The sequence below is a fragment of the Pseudonaja textilis genome, chromosome 16, assembly GCF_049901715.1.
Source record: "Pseudonaja textilis isolate UNSWEBS1 chromosome 16, rPseTex1.2, whole genome shotgun sequence".
NCBI lineage: Eukaryota > Metazoa > Chordata > Lepidosauria > Squamata > Elapidae > Pseudonaja > Pseudonaja textilis.
In genome coordinates, this window is record NC_142005.1 from 8,968,726 (window position 1) to 8,985,266 (window position 16,541).

The window sequence follows — 16,541 nt, forward strand, 5'->3', positions numbered from 1 at the left end:
ACATCTATCTATCTATCTATCTCACTGAAATTCCACTTAATGCCTCATCCCAAAGTCTCCAGAACCACAAAGCCTACAAACTTTAAATTTGTCCCGTAGATTCCTCTTGGCTTTTAGGGGCTCACTAGGAAAGGATTTTTCGAAAGGACACTCAGAGCATTTAAAGAATTTCCTATATTATTACTATTACTATTTATTATTATTATTATTATTATTATTATTATTATTATTATTACGCTCTGATGCTAAGGAGTTCTACTCCCCCACCCCACCTGGAAAGAAATCTCTTCCAAAGGCAAAAAACAAGCAGAGGAGTTTTAGTTTCAGAGCACCAACCAGCTTTAGTCCAGAACAGTTGAGCTAAGCCTCGCCCAGGCTCCTCGCTGTCTCCTCCTTGCTCACACAGAAAATACTGTTTCAGTTTCCAAACAGCCCTCAACACTCCGTAAGCTAGCCAGATGAATACCCATGGATGCTGGTAGGCAGAGGCAGAATTTCCTCCCCCTTATTTTCCTCTCTTAAAAACTAAGCCCAACCACATCGTTTCGTACTGAAATGAGGGTAGGGAGCTGGTTCAACTCAAAACAAAACCCAGCTCTTGTCACAAAGTTCTCAAATCGTGCTCAAAAGTTTGAACTTAAAAAATTCGAGGGGGACCAGCTCAGGATTGGCCTTGGTGCCCTAGTGTGGCTTGTTGCCTTTGGCCGTCCTTGCCAGCATCTTCCGTGCTAAATTTTGGAAATACAACACACACACATGTTCTCTTGTGTTATTGCGACCTGAAGCCCAAATCGGGGTTTGTGTGGCACACCAGCCAGGTGGTCCTTTTGTGCAAAAATCAACAGACCCAGGATGTGGGGCGGGGAACCAGCCCTTGGGATTGGGGGTCAGAAGGGGCTCAACTCAGCCCACACTTCATTCTTGGTGCTGGGCTGGATTTGATTTAATTGATAAGAATTTATCGGCTGCCTGTTGAGCCACCGGTAGCTTACAATCAAAAAATGGTGTATACGGAGTGTGTGTGTGTGTGAATCTATGCACCCTGCTAGACTCAATTCACAGATGGAGGCACATTAAGGGGGAGGTGGGATCCATTTAATAGAGGATTATTCAAGTTTGCGCTCTGGGTTTTCTAACAGAAAAGGAAAATAAGTGTTGGCTTTGGATCGGAAGCTGCCCGGCTTTAACGGGAATAGAATGGAATACTTGACTGGTTTTGCTTTATCCGCTTACAGAGTTTGATAAACTAACAATCTTGCAAATGAACGGATTAAGATTTATTTGTAAAATAAATCTAGGAAGGCTTTCGATTAAAGTTTTATTGGGGTTTTTCCAATAAAGCTTCTGGCCTTCAGAAGTCGGGGGAGCTCCGTCCCTGGAAGCTTTCAAGAAGGAAGAGACTGGACTGCCTACACCTGGCCAGAAAATGGGGTAGGGTCTCCTTTTTGTGGGGGGAATGGGGTTGGACTAGATGACCTACAAGGCCCCTTCCAACTCTGCTGTTCTGCCCTCCGCAAGGCGCCCTTGGAGCCTGCAAGGAAAATAATTCTATATTTGCAGGAGTCGTTAGATCAAAGCACCCTGGGGAAGGGAATCTGACACCCCATTCACACACACCCGGAAAGACTCCAATTCCCAGCTTGCCTTTCGGCAGGAGCCACCTCCTCTTCCGGTGGGGCTCTTGCGCCGGCGCGCTCCACCCCACCCATCCCATCGGGCTGTTGCGCAGGCGCAGATCCTTCCGGCAGACATTCGCAGTCATGGCGGCTACGGCGGGGCTTTCCAGCCCGGCGGGGCCGGTAGACCGGGACGTCTTCGCCGAGGGGCTGCTGGAGTTCCTGCGGCCGGCCGTGGGGCAGCTGGACAGCCACGTCCACGCCGTCCGGTAAGCGGGCGGGTGTCCGTCCGGTGCAGCTTCCCCGTTTTTTTTTGCATTCCAAGCCAGGCAGGTAGGAAAGGGCTGAAATCCGTCAGGTGCAGCTTTCCTTTACCTGGACACACCGCCAGGTAAAGAGGGAGGCGCTCAGAGGCAGGCAGGCAGGCAGGTGTCTGTCCGGTGCAGCTTCCCCGTTTCTAAGGCCAGGGTGGGCTTTTGCATTCAGAGCCAGGCAGGTGGGGGATGAAATCCGTCAGGTGCAGCAGCTTTGGGGGTTGGGTTAAAAGGCCCCCCAGACCCAATTCAGGCCGTCTTTCCTCTCTCCGACAGGGAGAGCCAGGTGGAGCTGCGGGAGCACATCGACAGCCTGGCGGCAGGTAAGTCTGCCCACCTTGCCCCACCCCACCCCCCTCCTCGAAGCCCCCACCACCACCACCACCATTTCCCCCTCCTTCCCTCCCAGAGCTCTGCCGGATCAATGAGGACCAGAAAGTTGCCCTGGATTTGGATCCCTACGTCAAGAAGTTGCTCAACGCCCGGCGGAGGGTCGTCCTGGTGAACAACATCCTGCAGAACGCCCAGGTGCCTTGACGGGGCAGGGGACGATGGGGATTGGAGTCTGGCAGAGATACCCCCCACCCCAAAAAAGACCCCCACCAGGTTTATAGAGGCAGCAGTTCCCCCCCAGTGCTTTGTGGATGTTTTGCAGCTGCCAAATGAAGAAGTTGAGCAACGCCACTTTCGTTTCTTTCTCTTCCTTGTAAAGGACTAGCAGCTTAGCGGAGGGCTTTGTAATGGTGTGAAAAGCCAAGAAGTTCCTAGTCCTCTGTGATGTGAAGGAACTTCAAAAGGAAGGAACTTCAAAAGTCACAAGCAGGCTGCATTAGGACCACTGAATGACCAATTACATCATATATATATATATATATATATATATGATGTAATTGGTCATATATATATTGGTCATATATATATATATATTACAAAATTTTATCTTCCATCTATGTATCTATATAAAAGCAAAATATACCACCCACAAAATCTAGGGGCTCACTAAGAAAGGATTTTTCCAAACGACCCTCAGAGCATTTAGAGTATTTCCTATATTATTATTATTATTATTATTATTATTATTATTATTAAACATGCTCTGATGCTAAGGAGTTCTATTCCCCCTCCCCACCTGGAAAGAAATCTCTTCCAAATACAAAAAAAAAAGCAGAGGAGTTTCCCTTTCAGAGCACCAAGCAGCTTTAGTACAGTTGAGCCAAGCCACGCCCAGGCTCCTTGCTGTCTCCTTGCTCGCGTAGCAAATACCGTTTCAGTTTCCAAACAGCCCTCCACTCTCACACACTGAACAGGACTGCTAGCCAGCTGAATGCCAATGGATGCTGGTAAGGCAAGAGGCAGAATTTTTTTCCCCCTTTGTTTTCCTCCCCGAAAACTAAGCCCCGCCACGTGGTTTCGTAGCGAAGCACACGGGCACCGAGTGAGTAAAATCAATCACAAATTAACAATGCCGCCTGTTTTCCTCCACAGGAACGCCTGAGAAGGCTGAACCACAGCGTGGGTAAGGAGACCGCCCGGAGGAAGGCCTTCCTGGATGCGAGTAGCAACTACCCCCATAGCTCTCCCAGCAAGTGAGGAGGAGGGGGGGGGTCCTGAAGGCAAAAATAAAATATACCCGAGCTTGCTGCCGTTTTTACAGGCACCCACAAACTGCTGAACGAATGTGGAAAGTGACCCCCCCCCAAAATATGGGGTTTGGGGGAAATGCAGTGCAGAGAGAATTTCGCTGGGCTATTTTTTGCAACTCGCAGCGGAGAGGAAGAGTAGAAATATGTTTGAGTTGCACAGTGTTATATATATATAGAGAGAGAATTAATTATACTTGTAGAGCGGAAGGAAGGACTCCCCGCTTAACAGGAGTGGAATAATAACAAATAATAACCTAAAAGTTGGACCTATGATTTCCCCACCCGCCCAAACTTCTGGGGAAAATAAAAGTTTCAGTGAAAAATGAACTCTTGTCTTGCAGGCTGATTTTGGGTGTGTGTGTGTGTGTGTGTGTGTATATATTTGGGGTAAAAAAAGGAAAATATCCAGAGAAAGAGTGGGGCCAAGTTTTCTTTTAAACCAAGGAGCAGTTAAAGAATCTCCTCTGTGGGCTAAACCAGGATTTAATTTTCTTTCCAACTATGCTAGTTAAATAAATTTGCAGCTTGCTTTCGGCGTGTGTGTGTGTTTGTGTGTGAATCCACTGGAAAAGCACAGGAGGCGATGCAGTTTCCAACGAAAAACGTCGCAGCTTCGAGAAGGCAGAATCGATGGCTGACTTGGAGAAATTCAGGAAAAAAATAAAATAACCCAAATCACGGGAAGTTTAGCCTAGAATGTAATGTAATTTTTTCCCTCCCTTTTCCTGGAGTGAAAAAGGACTATTTAAAAAGACTGGATCACCTGTGATCCTGGTGATGTGTATTTTTGTTTTATTTTTGGTCAACCATAATGCGGAGGCCACCTTGGGTTCGACAAAGCGACGAAGAATCACAAAGCTTTCGTACGAAACACCAGCTTTTTTTTTTTTTTTAATAAGGAACACCCCATTTTAATGGTAAAAGAGTTATAAAAACAAAGACATTGAAGAAGAAAAAGAAGAAGCGAACAGAACTCGATCGCTGGCTCATCCAATCTCGTTTCAGGCATGGCAGAAAAACTCCCCTGAAAAGGCAGAAACACATTATTATTATTATTATTATTATTATTATTATTATTAATAATTCCTTCTTTGGGGAGGATGCCAAGTCCCAGTCAGGGCTGCCAATTTTTTCACGAAGGAGCCCGGTGTGATGGGGGCCCCGTGGGATGACTGCCCCCGGGGGACATGACACAAAAATAACCCAAGTCACAAAAAACAGAAGAAAGTCCCTTTCATGCCTCCAACTTGGCCCCAATGTTCCAATTATCCTCAGCTTGGATATCAAACTCTTAAAAAGAAAACAGTTTACGGAAGGGAGTAAATGCAGCGCGCACCCAAAGTAAAGTTAATTCGAAATAAAATTTAAAAAAAAAAAAAACCCAACACCCACCACACTGACGGAATTACTACGGCAAAGATGATTAATTGCCGACTGCCACCACAATTGGGAGGAAGCGAACACTGACAAGAAGAAAACATGCTTTGCTTCCAGCAACTCTGCGATGGGCAGTTTGCCCTCTTAAACAGTCTTCCCAGCTGCAGCGCATGAAGGAGATCAGGGCCCTTTCCTCCCCCCGTAAGCCATGTTGCTCCCTTGTCCTTAACCTGGCTGGTCTTCCACCTGAGGCTGTTGGGCAGACCCCTTTTCCCGCCCACGGAGGGAGAACGGAGCAGCAATGGGGCTCAAAAGTTACCTGAGGGCCCCAATTCACTCCTGAGTTTCCATGTTTTCCTCCTCCTCGCCAGCGGCCGGCTCTTCCTGGTTCTCTTCTTCCTCTTCCCCTTCCTTCTTTTCCGGCGGCTTCTCGTAAGCCTTCTCCGACGGGGTCACGATCACGCCTTCCCAGGTGGACATTTCCGTGGCGAGATCTGCAGAAGCGAGGGAAGTCCGTGGTCCAGGAGGAGGGGCGCGCCAGCCCACCCCTCCACGCCCGTTTCTGGGGTGTGTGTGTGTGCGTGTGCAGCAGCACCTCCCTACCTCCCTCTGCCGGGTCCCCTCAAACACTTCCCCACTTACAGTTGGCGTCTCCTTCCTGTCCGAGGATCTTGCGGTAGCCTCCATGGGAGAGAATGCGGACGAGGGTCTGTGCTGTGTAGCAGACCATGTCCTAAGAGGGAGGGAGAGATGGAGGCTGTCCTGAGGAGGGGGCTTCAGACTGGGCATTTAAGCCCACCTTTCACAGTCCTCACGGCTTTTGCCACCCAGGGCTGCCTCTCTTCCCCTTACATTGAACAAGCTGTACGGAAAAGCTTAAGCCAGGCTTATAAACGAGAGTTTCTGACGCCACAATTTTTTAAAATGGTGAATTAAAATTATTTTTTAAACAGCTTCTATCCCAGGACAGTAGCTCTTTCGAATTTTTACTGCATAGTGCAATCTTAATAGCAATATCAGGGGTTGTCAATTCAATTGACTGGAATGTGAAGGATGTTACGTTTGTGTTTTATTTTCGTGGTCATGGTGTGCACTGAAGACGGCGTTCGATTTCGTTGCACGAGGTGCAGTGACAATAAAGCAAACTGAAAATCTGCAACAAAACTCTAGTGAATGACGCAGCTTTTAAGACCTGCAACTGCAATCGCACAGCGAGGATGTATTTAAGGGGACATCCAGGCTGAGAAATCCCTTGTGTTGTCTAACCCCACTGGGCCAAATAAATAATTTCTAACAAAGCTGTAAATGACACACACACACACAAAAAACCCCATACATTTAAAATCTGTGACTATATAACCACTTGGCCAAATGCTTCAAATGACACATAAAACCCCCCATATTTTAAAATGTGCGGCCATATGATCACGCGATGAGGCTGATTATCTAACTGGGACATCCGGGCAGGACAACTGACTGGGCTCAGACCAGCTTTTTAGGGCGACCAAATTTAAGGCAGGGGACCAGAGAGGACGCTAACCTGCTGCTCCAGGGTCATAACAGTGTGGACTCTGAAATTTCCACTCTCACATGGATCAGTGATGCCGACCGAACCGGGAAGGAACAATCCCGCCGCCAGGATCTGAAGGCAGCGCCTGGGAAGGGGGAGGAAAGACAAAAAGTTTCTCCGTGGCTACTCAAAGTGTTGCTGTTTTTAATCCCCAGAAAGAGAGAGAGAGAGAGATGGAGGATGGATAACTAGATTGATAGATGGGTAGATAGGATAGACAGATAAGGAGAGAGATAAGCAACGGGCTGCTGGTTTGGGTAGCAAAGACAATTCTTCAACTGGTACAACACACACACAGATATGGGTATCGTGTTTCTCCGCAAATAAGACCATGTCTTATTTTTATATATACGTATATGTGTATGTATGTATGTATGTATTATGTATATCAATCAGGATGAAGAAAAAAAAAACATTCAAATAAAGCACAAAGCCAGCACCAAATTCAAACAGAAACGGCTGCCAAAGTCTGACACACACAGAAAAGAAAAAACCCAAGACGGCAGGTGAGATTCTGCCGAAACGTTGCTATAATTTTAAAAGCACAACTATTAAGACGTGGGAAAATACCCAAAGAAACCTAAATACCATACAAACACCTGTGAAAACATAACATACATACAAACATACATACATATATATACATATACATACATACATACAAACATACATATACATACATATACATATACACATATACACATATATACATATACATATACACATATATACATATACATATACATATATATATATACATACATACATACACATACATACATACATACACACACACAAACACACAGATTCATTTATTTTCCAACTCTTGGGAAGGTACCTTGCAGCTGTTACCTGTAAGCTACGTTGAGGGCCAGTGGTTGTCGAATTGGGTTGTTCATCACAGCATAGTGTCCCTGGAATTAAGAGGGGTAAAAAAAAAAAAAGACTTTGGACTCAGGAAGAGGAAAGGTTTGGTTTTCCACTTCGCTCTGCCTGGGAGCCGAAATCCATCGCGGGAGAAGTTGCCGACCGGAAATCTCCGGGAGGCCAATGGGATTTCCATCCTCACAAAGCCCACGTTTCGCCTGATGGGGACGGTGGCCGCGATTCTCATTGAGGGGCAAATATTTATAGCTAAAACCAGGAAAGTGACCAAACGGCTGACGTTCTTCGCAAGGACTTCAAATCCAGGAGCGGCTCTCCGGAAAACAAAACAAAGGGCCAAAAATTAAATTATTTGGGCTGGGTTCTTTTTGACTCCCGAGAATTCTGCTGTTCTCAAGCTTTTTGAATGTCAAAGCGAGACGCGGGTTCAAGTTTGGGTTCTAGACCGCGCAAAGGAGGCGAGGGAAGGCTGAAAGCTAGCTCTCGACAGTAACTAGCTAATCTAAGTTGGGAATTTAAAAGTTCTCTTTAAGGCCTCCCCCGCTGGTTCTGACACCTACGAGCAAGTCCAGGATCCATGGCGTGAGAGGCTCAAAGCCCGGGAAGCGCATCCTGAGGTCCTTTAAGAGGCGGATCAAAACTTTCACCCTGCAAGGAGAGAAAAAAAGGGTGTCCTCTCTTGATGCAAGACTTTGGGGCCGGGGAGTTGAGGGTCGCTTAGCCCCACACCTCAGCAAACGCCCCCGCTGTCGGGATTCCAGAGATCGCCCTAATTGAATTAGGATCCTTGAGCCCAACTTCAAAAAAAACTTCCAAGGATTTATTAAAGGCGACATACTGGATGAAGCCGACTCTGGGGTGCATAATTTACAGTCCCCTGTGACCCCGTTCCCCTCTCCCTCCTCCTGGGTGTGTCATCGATCAGATTCTCCAATGAAATATATTCACGGGCGAAAGCTCCCGGTAGTTTAGTTACAACCTTTTCAAGAGAAGAGTTGGAATGTTACTTCCGCTTTCCTCTCCTTTTTATGGCGGCTACTAAAACAGGCCTAGGAATGTTTGATGAGTTGACAGCCCCCTTTGAAAACAGCTTAAAAAAGGCGGCTGTCAAAACTAGGTTTAAAGAGAAGTTGAGAACGGCAGGGTAAAAGAACAACGGCTTCTTTTTACAAAGACAGAAAATAGCTCCCTGATTCCACCCCCCACCCCCCAAACCCCCCCCCCACCCCAAACCAAAACAGGAAAAAATAAAACTCACGTGGACTGCGAGGCGTTTTCTTCAAACCAGCGGGCGTGCCTGATGGCGGCCAGGGCGCTCTGCAGCACTTTAATATCCACTGGGGGAGGGAGAAATATTCGATTATTCACTTGGCTTCTTCGCTTTGAAACCTCCCCAGAGCAGGCCAGGAACTTTGATTTTCCAAGCTTGCCAACTGCGCGTGCGATTCTCCCCCCCCCGCCCCCGTACTCCGTCCTAAGCCTGACCCGCCTCTTCCTTCCCAAGGGGAGGAAGCGGCCCGCTGTCCTTACGGTGCAGTTCGGGGTCCAGCTTGCGAAGGTTGGGGGGCACGGTGGTGATGAGGATTTTCACCGTGGCGTCAGCCGAGCTGATCTCGAAGCCCGTCTCGTTGGTGAGCATGGTCAGCACTGAAAGGCCAAGGAGAGGAAGAAGTTTTAAGTTGGCTTTTCATTGGCCTTGCACCCCGGACAATGAAACGAAATGCCATCTTCAGGGTACATTGTAACTATAAAAAATAAAACACAATCGCGCATCCTTCCGCGTTCTACATGGCATTCAGTATGCCAGGGTTCCGGGTGACTGCCCTATGAGCCTCGAGCCCAGCTTCAAAAGAATCCAAAAGATTTATTAGAAGTAACACATGCCTGCATCGAGCCATATGAAGCCAACACGTAATTTACGGTCCCCTGCAACCCTGTTTTCCCCTCTCCCTCCTGGGGGGTGTCATAAATCAGATGTCAACTCGTAAAATATTTGGTATTATAGTTGACAACGGAAAGAAGCGGGGGGAAATTTCAAAGAGCAGGCAGCAGTGTGGAATCGAAAGTCCATTCCATTCATATTTTCTTCGAAGACTGAATCGATGACTGAAGCTTCTGCCACAATTGGAGAGCATGATTGACGACTCTTGGCTATGGACGTGTTTCGTCGGATGATACACCCAGAGGGGTGGGGGGAAAAGCAGGATCAAGGGTGACGGGGAAGAGGAGATCTCTCTTGGGGAAAGTCGGAGGGATCCGAATTGCTTACCTTCCGCAGGGTCTTGGGCCCGGAGACTCTCCACCACCTTGTTTCCCAAAGCAGCAACAGCTTCCACTGCAGGAGAAGGCAGAGTTGGACACAGGACACGGGGACCTTCCCGGAATCCCGCCTCCCTCCCTCCCTGCCCGACCCCGAGTACCTACACGTGGGCAAGATTTTGAGGATCACCACCAGATCTGCCACATTGTGGCCAGTCATCATGGTGCCCTTTTTGTAGGAGCCCACCTGGCGGACTTCTTCGATTTGCTGGGAAGGAGAAGAAAGAGAATGGAAGACAAAAAAAAAATATGCGGGAGAAAAAAAATTAGGATTTTCGGGCAGGCAAAAGGGGTGTCGTTTTATTTGGGGGGCTTGTTGGAAAAAAAGTCAGGGAAATGCACACTGTCAATCAAGGCTAAAGGAAGCCGACATCACATAGGAACCAGGTTATTGAGTTTATTATTATTATTACTATGAGTTTGCAGCAACCACAACTGGTTCGGTTTGCAAGCGGTCAAAGAATAAGTTGTGATGAATCAAACGTAGTTTTCTTGCCTGACGGGGCTTGGACTAGAAGACCTCTGGAAGTCCCTTCCAGCACTGTTGTTCTGTTATTTTATTAAACATGGCTACGGTGTAAATGTCATCACAGTTGAAGTGACACCCTGGGACGCAAAGCAAGAATCTCACTTCCAGAACTACTTTTTAACGAACCCTTGGCTGCCTGAATGCTGGTTTGTTACGCTGGCTTGGTAAACACACACACACACACACGAGTTCCCTCACCCATCCTCCACAGCCCTCCTTAAGGGAGAAGGAGCCTCACCACTTCAAACGTTCCTGGTGCCACAATCAAGTTGTCGATCACGTTGTTGATCTTGGTGACCAGTGAAAGAATGGAGGCCTAATTTGGAAGAGGTTTGGAGGGAGAAAGGAAAAAAAAACCACAAATGAGCATTAAAGGGCTTAATTCTCCCTCCCCCCCTCTCTCTGCCTGTCCAAAACAGGGAAATTAAAAGAGTTTTAAGGTCAAGTTTTTCACCTGTTCAGCGGACGACGGTGCAAGATCCTGGTTCCTCTTCAGCAAGGCTTCACTGAAAGCGGTTTCATCCGGCGCCGGCTTTACCCGGGGGAAGGCCATCTCGCACTGAAGGCAGAAAGGATCTCCTTTAGGAGGGGGGCGGTTGGGTTGGGGACCCCCATTCCCACCTCCTGCCTTTATTTTAGAAGGCCCAGTTCGATCGTTTTTTTAAAAAAAGTTTTCCAAAACCATCTTGGAGGCAGCACTTACCACGTAGAAATCGAAGGGGATGTGAGGTACGAAAGGTCGGAACCTGGAAACGGGGGAAAGGAGAGACGGGGAGGGGAACAAAAAAAGAATTTAAGATCTTCTGCCGCAGTTTAATGGGAGGTTCAGAGCCCGCTCCTCTCTCTACAGAAGGCCACGAGTGAGAAAGCACGCAGAGTCCTCTCCGTCCCTTGGCTTTGCTGCTCTGGGTGTAGGCTCTCCCATCCCCATCAAACCCTATGATTTACCCGCTGCCAGGGCCTCCCCGGGACCCAAAGCGTCCGCCGCGTCCACGGCCTCGGTCGCCCCTGAAAGAAACACAGGAGGAAAGGGGGGGAGGGGAGAGAAGGACATTAGTGAAGAAAGGGGAAGCATTGCTGGGTGTGGGAGAGAACTTGGAATACTTGCAAGAGGGATTTTGTAGCCCACCGAGTGGGTCTCCAGATGGCACAGCTTGGCTAAATGTCTTTTTATTTTAATTCTATAATTTTTTAAAAAATTTTTCCTAAATGGCTAACTCTCCCAACTGCCTTTCAACAACCCCCCCCCCTTTTGGGCTCCCACCTACCCACTGGGAAACGCTGGGAAGGTTCCATCTAAGCTTCCCAGCTACCAGGACCCCAAAAGACCACGTCTCCTTCTCTTTCCTCCCACCCACTGATGAATGATAATCCTTTTGGGAATCTAGGATTATAACATCATAAGTATTATCATTTTGTCATTATCACCCTTAATGACGGATGATCATTTTGGAAAGTCAGAATGATCATACATTATATTATCATTTTCTTATCACTATTGAGATTATCATATTGGGAACCCAGAATTATAATCATAAATATTATAATCATTGATATTATTGGTTACCACTATTAATGATAATCATTTGGGGAATCCAGAATTATAACCGTCATAAGTATTATCATTTTGTCATTATCACCCTTAATGATTGATAGATGATCATTTTGGAAATTCAAAATTATAAAATTACAAAATAAAATGAATAAAAATATAAAAAAAATATAATTAAATTTAGAATCATCATTACAAGCATTATTACTATCATTATTGTTTTGTTATCACTATTCATGATAGCTAATTATTTTAGAGATCCAGAATTGCTATAATCACAATTATAAAGTATCATCATCGTTTTTGTCTCATTACTATTATCACTCTTGATAATCTGGTCCGGTATGCAGTGGCTGCTTATAGTCAATTATTAATCTATCACTATATTAATCAATAATAATTAATCTATCATATTAACGAAAAATTATCACCATCATTAACATTACTATCATTATTACCATTATCTAATATTATTATTATTCTGAACAAGGGCCCCCACCCTCCTCAGGGCATCCAAACGGCCCCTCCAAGCAGATAGACTGCTGCTGTTTTGGGAGGCTCCACTTTTCTACTCCTCTCCCCATCAACCGGGACTACAACTCCCTTCCAGGCTCTCTGTCGGGGACGATGGGAGTTGTAGTCAAGGCGCCGCTAGCCCAGGCAACTGGGACCACGTCTCCCCAGCCGAAAGCTACCGGGGGGGAACGATGGGAATTGTAGTCCTTTCACGTGCTTTTTTTTTTCTTTCCCCGCTGAGGAAGGTTTGTTTTTTTTCTCCTCCTCCCGGCCTCACCTCATGTCTCTCCCGTAGAGGAAGAACCGTCTCCACTCCGGCTGAGGCGGGGGAAAAAAAAGAAGAGCAAATCGAGCGAGGAATCTGAGAGAAAAGAAGCCACCCGGCCTTGCTCCGGGAACCCGCCGCTCTTCTTCACGCACTTCGCAACAAGCCGCGCCGTGATTGGACGCGCGGCTGAGCAAGCGGGCTCGCGATGGGCCGCTCTGTCCCCCTTTCCCCGTTTCAACCAATCGGGACAGCGGGCTTGGTTTTTTTTTTTTTTTTTTTTCCACCTCCCCGTCCTTCTTTTTGAGAGCTATTGGTGCTTCTATCTGTCTGTCTCGCTGAAACGCCGCTTGTCCCAACAAAGGGGAAAATGTAGCCAATGGGAAGGCGGCGAGCGGGAAGCCGGTTAACCAATCCCAAAGAGAGTCGTGGGCGGGAGATTCCGACTGTCGGCGCAGGGGCAGAGCGGGAAACCTGTAGTTTTAAGAGTCTATTCAGGGTTTGAAAATATTTAGTGCGCATGTGCTTCAGTTCTTCATAATAGGTCGAAAGAGGGCAGAATCTCCAAGCAGCAGAGTGGCGCAGCGGAAGCGTGCTGGGCCCATAACCCAGAGGTCGATGGATCGAAACCATCCTCTGCTAACTTCAATTTTTTTTCTCCTCCCCCCTAAATTGTCCAAAATAATTTTAAATTCAGAAAACCCGATGCATATTTTTCTTTAGTCCTTCAGTTTGACGCTTGGCTTATTATTCGTGCGTTTAAGTTTTTCACATTTGCATTCTGGGCATCCTTTGATACAGCCAGACTGGGAAAACTGCATCATGAAATATTTTATTTTTATTTTTAAACTGGAGATCTCTTTTCCTCCCCCGCGCCTTCTGCATCTGGGTTTGTATGCTTGGGTCTTTCCACCAGCTCTGCCTTTTTCCACCCCATCTAGGAATTCTTTTTTTTTTTACTTTAAATTTTAATGACCTCTTAAGTTTTACTCTCCATTGCATTCATTATATGGTATGCATTGAAATGGATAAAGTTAACTGAGATTCAAAACTAATTTTGGTGTGTGTTATCTGAGAATTGAATTGTGCAGAATTTGGGTTTATTTTTTTTGAATATTTTTTTAAAAAAAAGAAAATTCTGCTTTCCATCATAACTGGAGGAAGGATCCAGTTGAACCCAAAAGCCGGCTCAGTTGACCCATTCAGATAATTTCAGAAAAAATCAATTTTTTTTCTTCCTTTTTCTATTTAACACCCCCCCCCCGGGTGAAAATCAGTGCAGACCCAAACGCCGTCCGGTAGAGGGCGCGTTTGCCCTTCCAATCATTTCTTAATCCATCTTTTGCCATGGCACGAGCTCAGTGGATGAGGTGCAGCCCCCCCCCCCCACTTCCCAAAACTGGGCGAAATAAATGCAAAATAAATCCTCCTAAAACATGTTTTCCCAAGGTTTTGACAGGGAAAACATGTTCCCCTGCCAAAGCTTGTTTTTAAGGAGGATTTATTTTGCATTGTTGCAGAAACTGGTTGGCCAGTTGAAGAATGAATTGTCTTTGCTAGCTAAACCTGCGGCCCATTTTCTTGCTTATCTCTCTATCTCTCTTCTTATCTGTCTATCCTATTTTCCCATCTATCATCTATCTTTCTTTCTATTTATCTATCTATCCATCCATCATCCTCCCCCCTTCTCTATATATACACACACACATACATATTTTTATATTTCTATCTATCTATCTATCTATCTATCTATCTATCTATCTATCTATCTATCTATCTATCATCTATCATCTATCTATCCATCCATCCATCCATCCATCCATCCATCCATCTATATAATCAATCAATCTATCTATCTATCTATCTATCTATCTATCTATCTATCTATCTATCTATCTATCTATCTATCTATCTATCTATTATCTAGCCATCTATTTTTACACATCTCTTTATCTATTTACCCACCTATCTATCTTCTTTTATATCTATCATCTATCTGTGTGTCTCTCTCTATAATCAATCTAATTTTTCTTCTAATCTGTCTTTCTATCCTATTTAATCCATCTATCTGTCCATCCATATATATATTTCTATCTTTCTACCCATCTATATTTCTCTCTCTCTCCACATCTATCTATATGTCTCTATTCCTATCTATATTTCTATCATCTATCCCTCTCTTTATCTATCTTCTATCTTTATATCTATATCTATGACATATTATATTTATAATATATATATATTATATTTATAATATTTCTATTTATTTCTATCATCTATATCATCAATCTACCTCATTTTTCTTCTAATCTGTCTCTCTATCCTATTTATTTATCCATCCATCATCCATCTATTTTCTAATCTATCTTATCTGTCTATCATATCTATATATCATCTACCCACTGACTTATTTAATTATTAAATTTATTTATCCCTCACCTCGTATATATTCTCATTGTGCCTAGAGAGAGAGAGAGAAATCTCGCTGTCTATCTAGGATTAAACCTCACAGTGAAGGGAGAGCTACCACTTTCTTTTCAGGGCCATTGTAATTTTGAACGGTCACTAAACCAATTGTGCTTGTAAGCAGCCTGCAGGAATTGAAATAACGCAAAGCTTCTCTTGCAAAATAAGAGAAAAATTGGGAAGCCTTTAAAACCCTGGAAAAATGAATCTGCTTTGATACTTCGATCACTTTTGACCTTTTCAAAGAAATCTCTTTCTCTAAAACAAAAAACAAAAACAACTCGGCAGGATGCTGGATTAATGATCAACCATAATCCCCAATATGAGCAAACTCTTAAAAAAAGAAAAGAAACCCTCTTAAATTAACCTGCTGGCCGAGGATTTTTTTTTTTTTATCACCTTTGTTTCCAAGCTGGTTGCAGGGGAAGACGGGAAATCAATTTCCTGCCTGCGGCTTTTTACGAGAGGCTTTGGAAACCCAACAAACAAACAAACAAAACAACTGCTTTATAGAATTGTATAAAGTGGGAAGGAAACCTTCAAGAGCATCTAGTCCACCCCTCTGCAATGGGAAGGAAAACCACTTTCAACACTCTGGAAGAAGTAGCTGGCAAACGTCTCCAGGAATGGAGAATTGTCATCCATCCACCTCTGTGGAGGAAGAACATTCTGGAATAAAATGCCGTTTAAAATTTCAGGATATATGAAAGCCTTGAAAGATCTTTCTGGCAGTTTCTCTCTCTCTCTCTTTCTGTCTCTCTCCTATCCATCTATTTTCTATCTATCATCATTTATCAGTTATCTATCATTTATCATCTATCTCTATCATCTCTCTCTCTCTAGTGGTCTGTCTGTCTATCTATCTATCTATCTATCTATCTATCTATCTATCTATCTATCTATCTATCTATCATCTATCTATCTATCATCTATCTATTTATCATCTATCTATCTATCTATCTATCTATCTATCTATCTATCTATCATCTATCTATCTATCTATCATCTATCTATCTATCTATCTATCTCTATCATCATTTATCATCAACTATGATAGGGGGGGTTGGACTAGATGACCTACAAGATACCTTCCAACTCTGTTATTCTGTTCTGTTCAATCTCTCCCTCCTTCCCTCCCTCCGTCTCTCTTTTTCTCTCTCTCTCTCTCTCTCATCAATCCACCAATCTATGTTTTGCAACAGGTAGCTTTGGAAATGGGTGTGTGTGTGCTGTCACAGAACGAATGCATCCAGCCTTAACATGGTTTGTTTCAAAAGAGCCAAATTGCTTGCAAAAGAAATGAAGAGGGGGTGGGGGGAAGGAATTGACATTGTCCCATTTCTCCCCCTCAAAAAAAGTTAGACACCCCCCCCCCCCGGCCACCCGGTGGAAACCAGAGCTAGCTCTCGCCTGGCGCTGTGCCGTGCCCCTTCCCAAAAGCGGCGAAGAACAGCAAAAATGCGAGGAAAGAAATCGGGCTTAATTTAGG

General features: G+C 45.0%; 2 protein-coding genes and 1 non-coding gene across 3 annotated transcripts; 2 read left to right on the forward strand and 1 right to left on the reverse strand.

The window, feature by feature from the left end:
- The first annotated feature begins 1,720 nt into the window (after positions 1–1,720).
- Positions 1,721–3,900, forward strand: SNAPIN (SNAP associated protein). The gene is made up of 4 exons (XM_026723850.2): positions 1,721–1,885; positions 2,207–2,253; positions 2,340–2,458; positions 3,416–3,900. The coding sequence occupies exons 1-4, from the start codon at positions 1,761–1,763 to the stop codon at positions 3,518–3,520; spliced, it is 396 nt and encodes a 131-aa protein (XP_026579635.1). The 5' UTR covers positions 1,721–1,760; the 3' UTR covers positions 3,521–3,900.
- Positions 3,901–4,357: 457 nt separating this feature from the next.
- ILF2 (interleukin enhancer binding factor 2) lies at positions 4,358–12,749 on the reverse strand. The gene is made up of 15 exons (XM_026723846.2): positions 12,599–12,749; positions 11,202–11,261; positions 10,957–10,999; positions 10,708–10,812; positions 10,492–10,569; positions 9,830–9,932; positions 9,675–9,740; positions 8,936–9,052; positions 8,664–8,742; positions 7,966–8,053; positions 7,373–7,434; positions 6,491–6,605; positions 5,593–5,683; positions 5,270–5,444; positions 4,358–4,597 (listed from the first exon to the last, which is right to left on the reverse strand). The coding sequence occupies exons 1-14, from the start codon at positions 12,601–12,603 to the stop codon at positions 5,284–5,286; spliced, it is 1,173 nt and encodes a 390-aa protein (XP_026579631.1). The 5' UTR covers positions 12,604–12,749; the 3' UTR covers positions 4,358–4,597; positions 5,270–5,283.
- A 407-nt stretch (positions 12,750–13,156) lies between these two features.
- TRNAM-CAU (transfer RNA methionine (anticodon CAU)) lies at positions 13,157–13,228 on the forward strand. The gene has a single exon. It is a non-coding gene; the product is annotated as a tRNA-Met (tRNA).
- Positions 13,229–16,541: the final 3,313 nt, after the last annotated feature.

Bases quoted from the DNA above. Each gene is read 5' to 3' on its own strand.
- SNAPIN (XM_026723850.2), top strand. From the start codon at position 1,761: ATGGCGGCTACGGCGGGGCTTTCCAGCCCGGCGGGGCCGGTAGACCGG. The intron at 1,886-2,206 runs GTAAGCGGGCGG...TCTCTCCGACAG, and splicing joins AGCCACGTCCACGCCGTCCG to GGAGAGCCAGGTGGAGCTGC. The intron at 2,254-2,339 runs GTAAGTCTGCCC...CTTCCCTCCCAG, and splicing joins CATCGACAGCCTGGCGGCAG to AGCTCTGCCGGATCAATGAG.
- ILF2 (XM_026723846.2), bottom strand. The intron at 11,000-11,201 runs GTAAATCATAGG...CCCCGTTTCCAG, and splicing joins CGGGGAGGCCCTGGCAGCGG to GTTCCGACCTTTCGTACCTC. The intron at 5,445-5,592 runs GTAAGTGGGGAA...TCGCTTCTGCAG, and splicing joins ACAGGAAGGAGACGCCAACT to ATCTCGCCACGGAAATGTCC.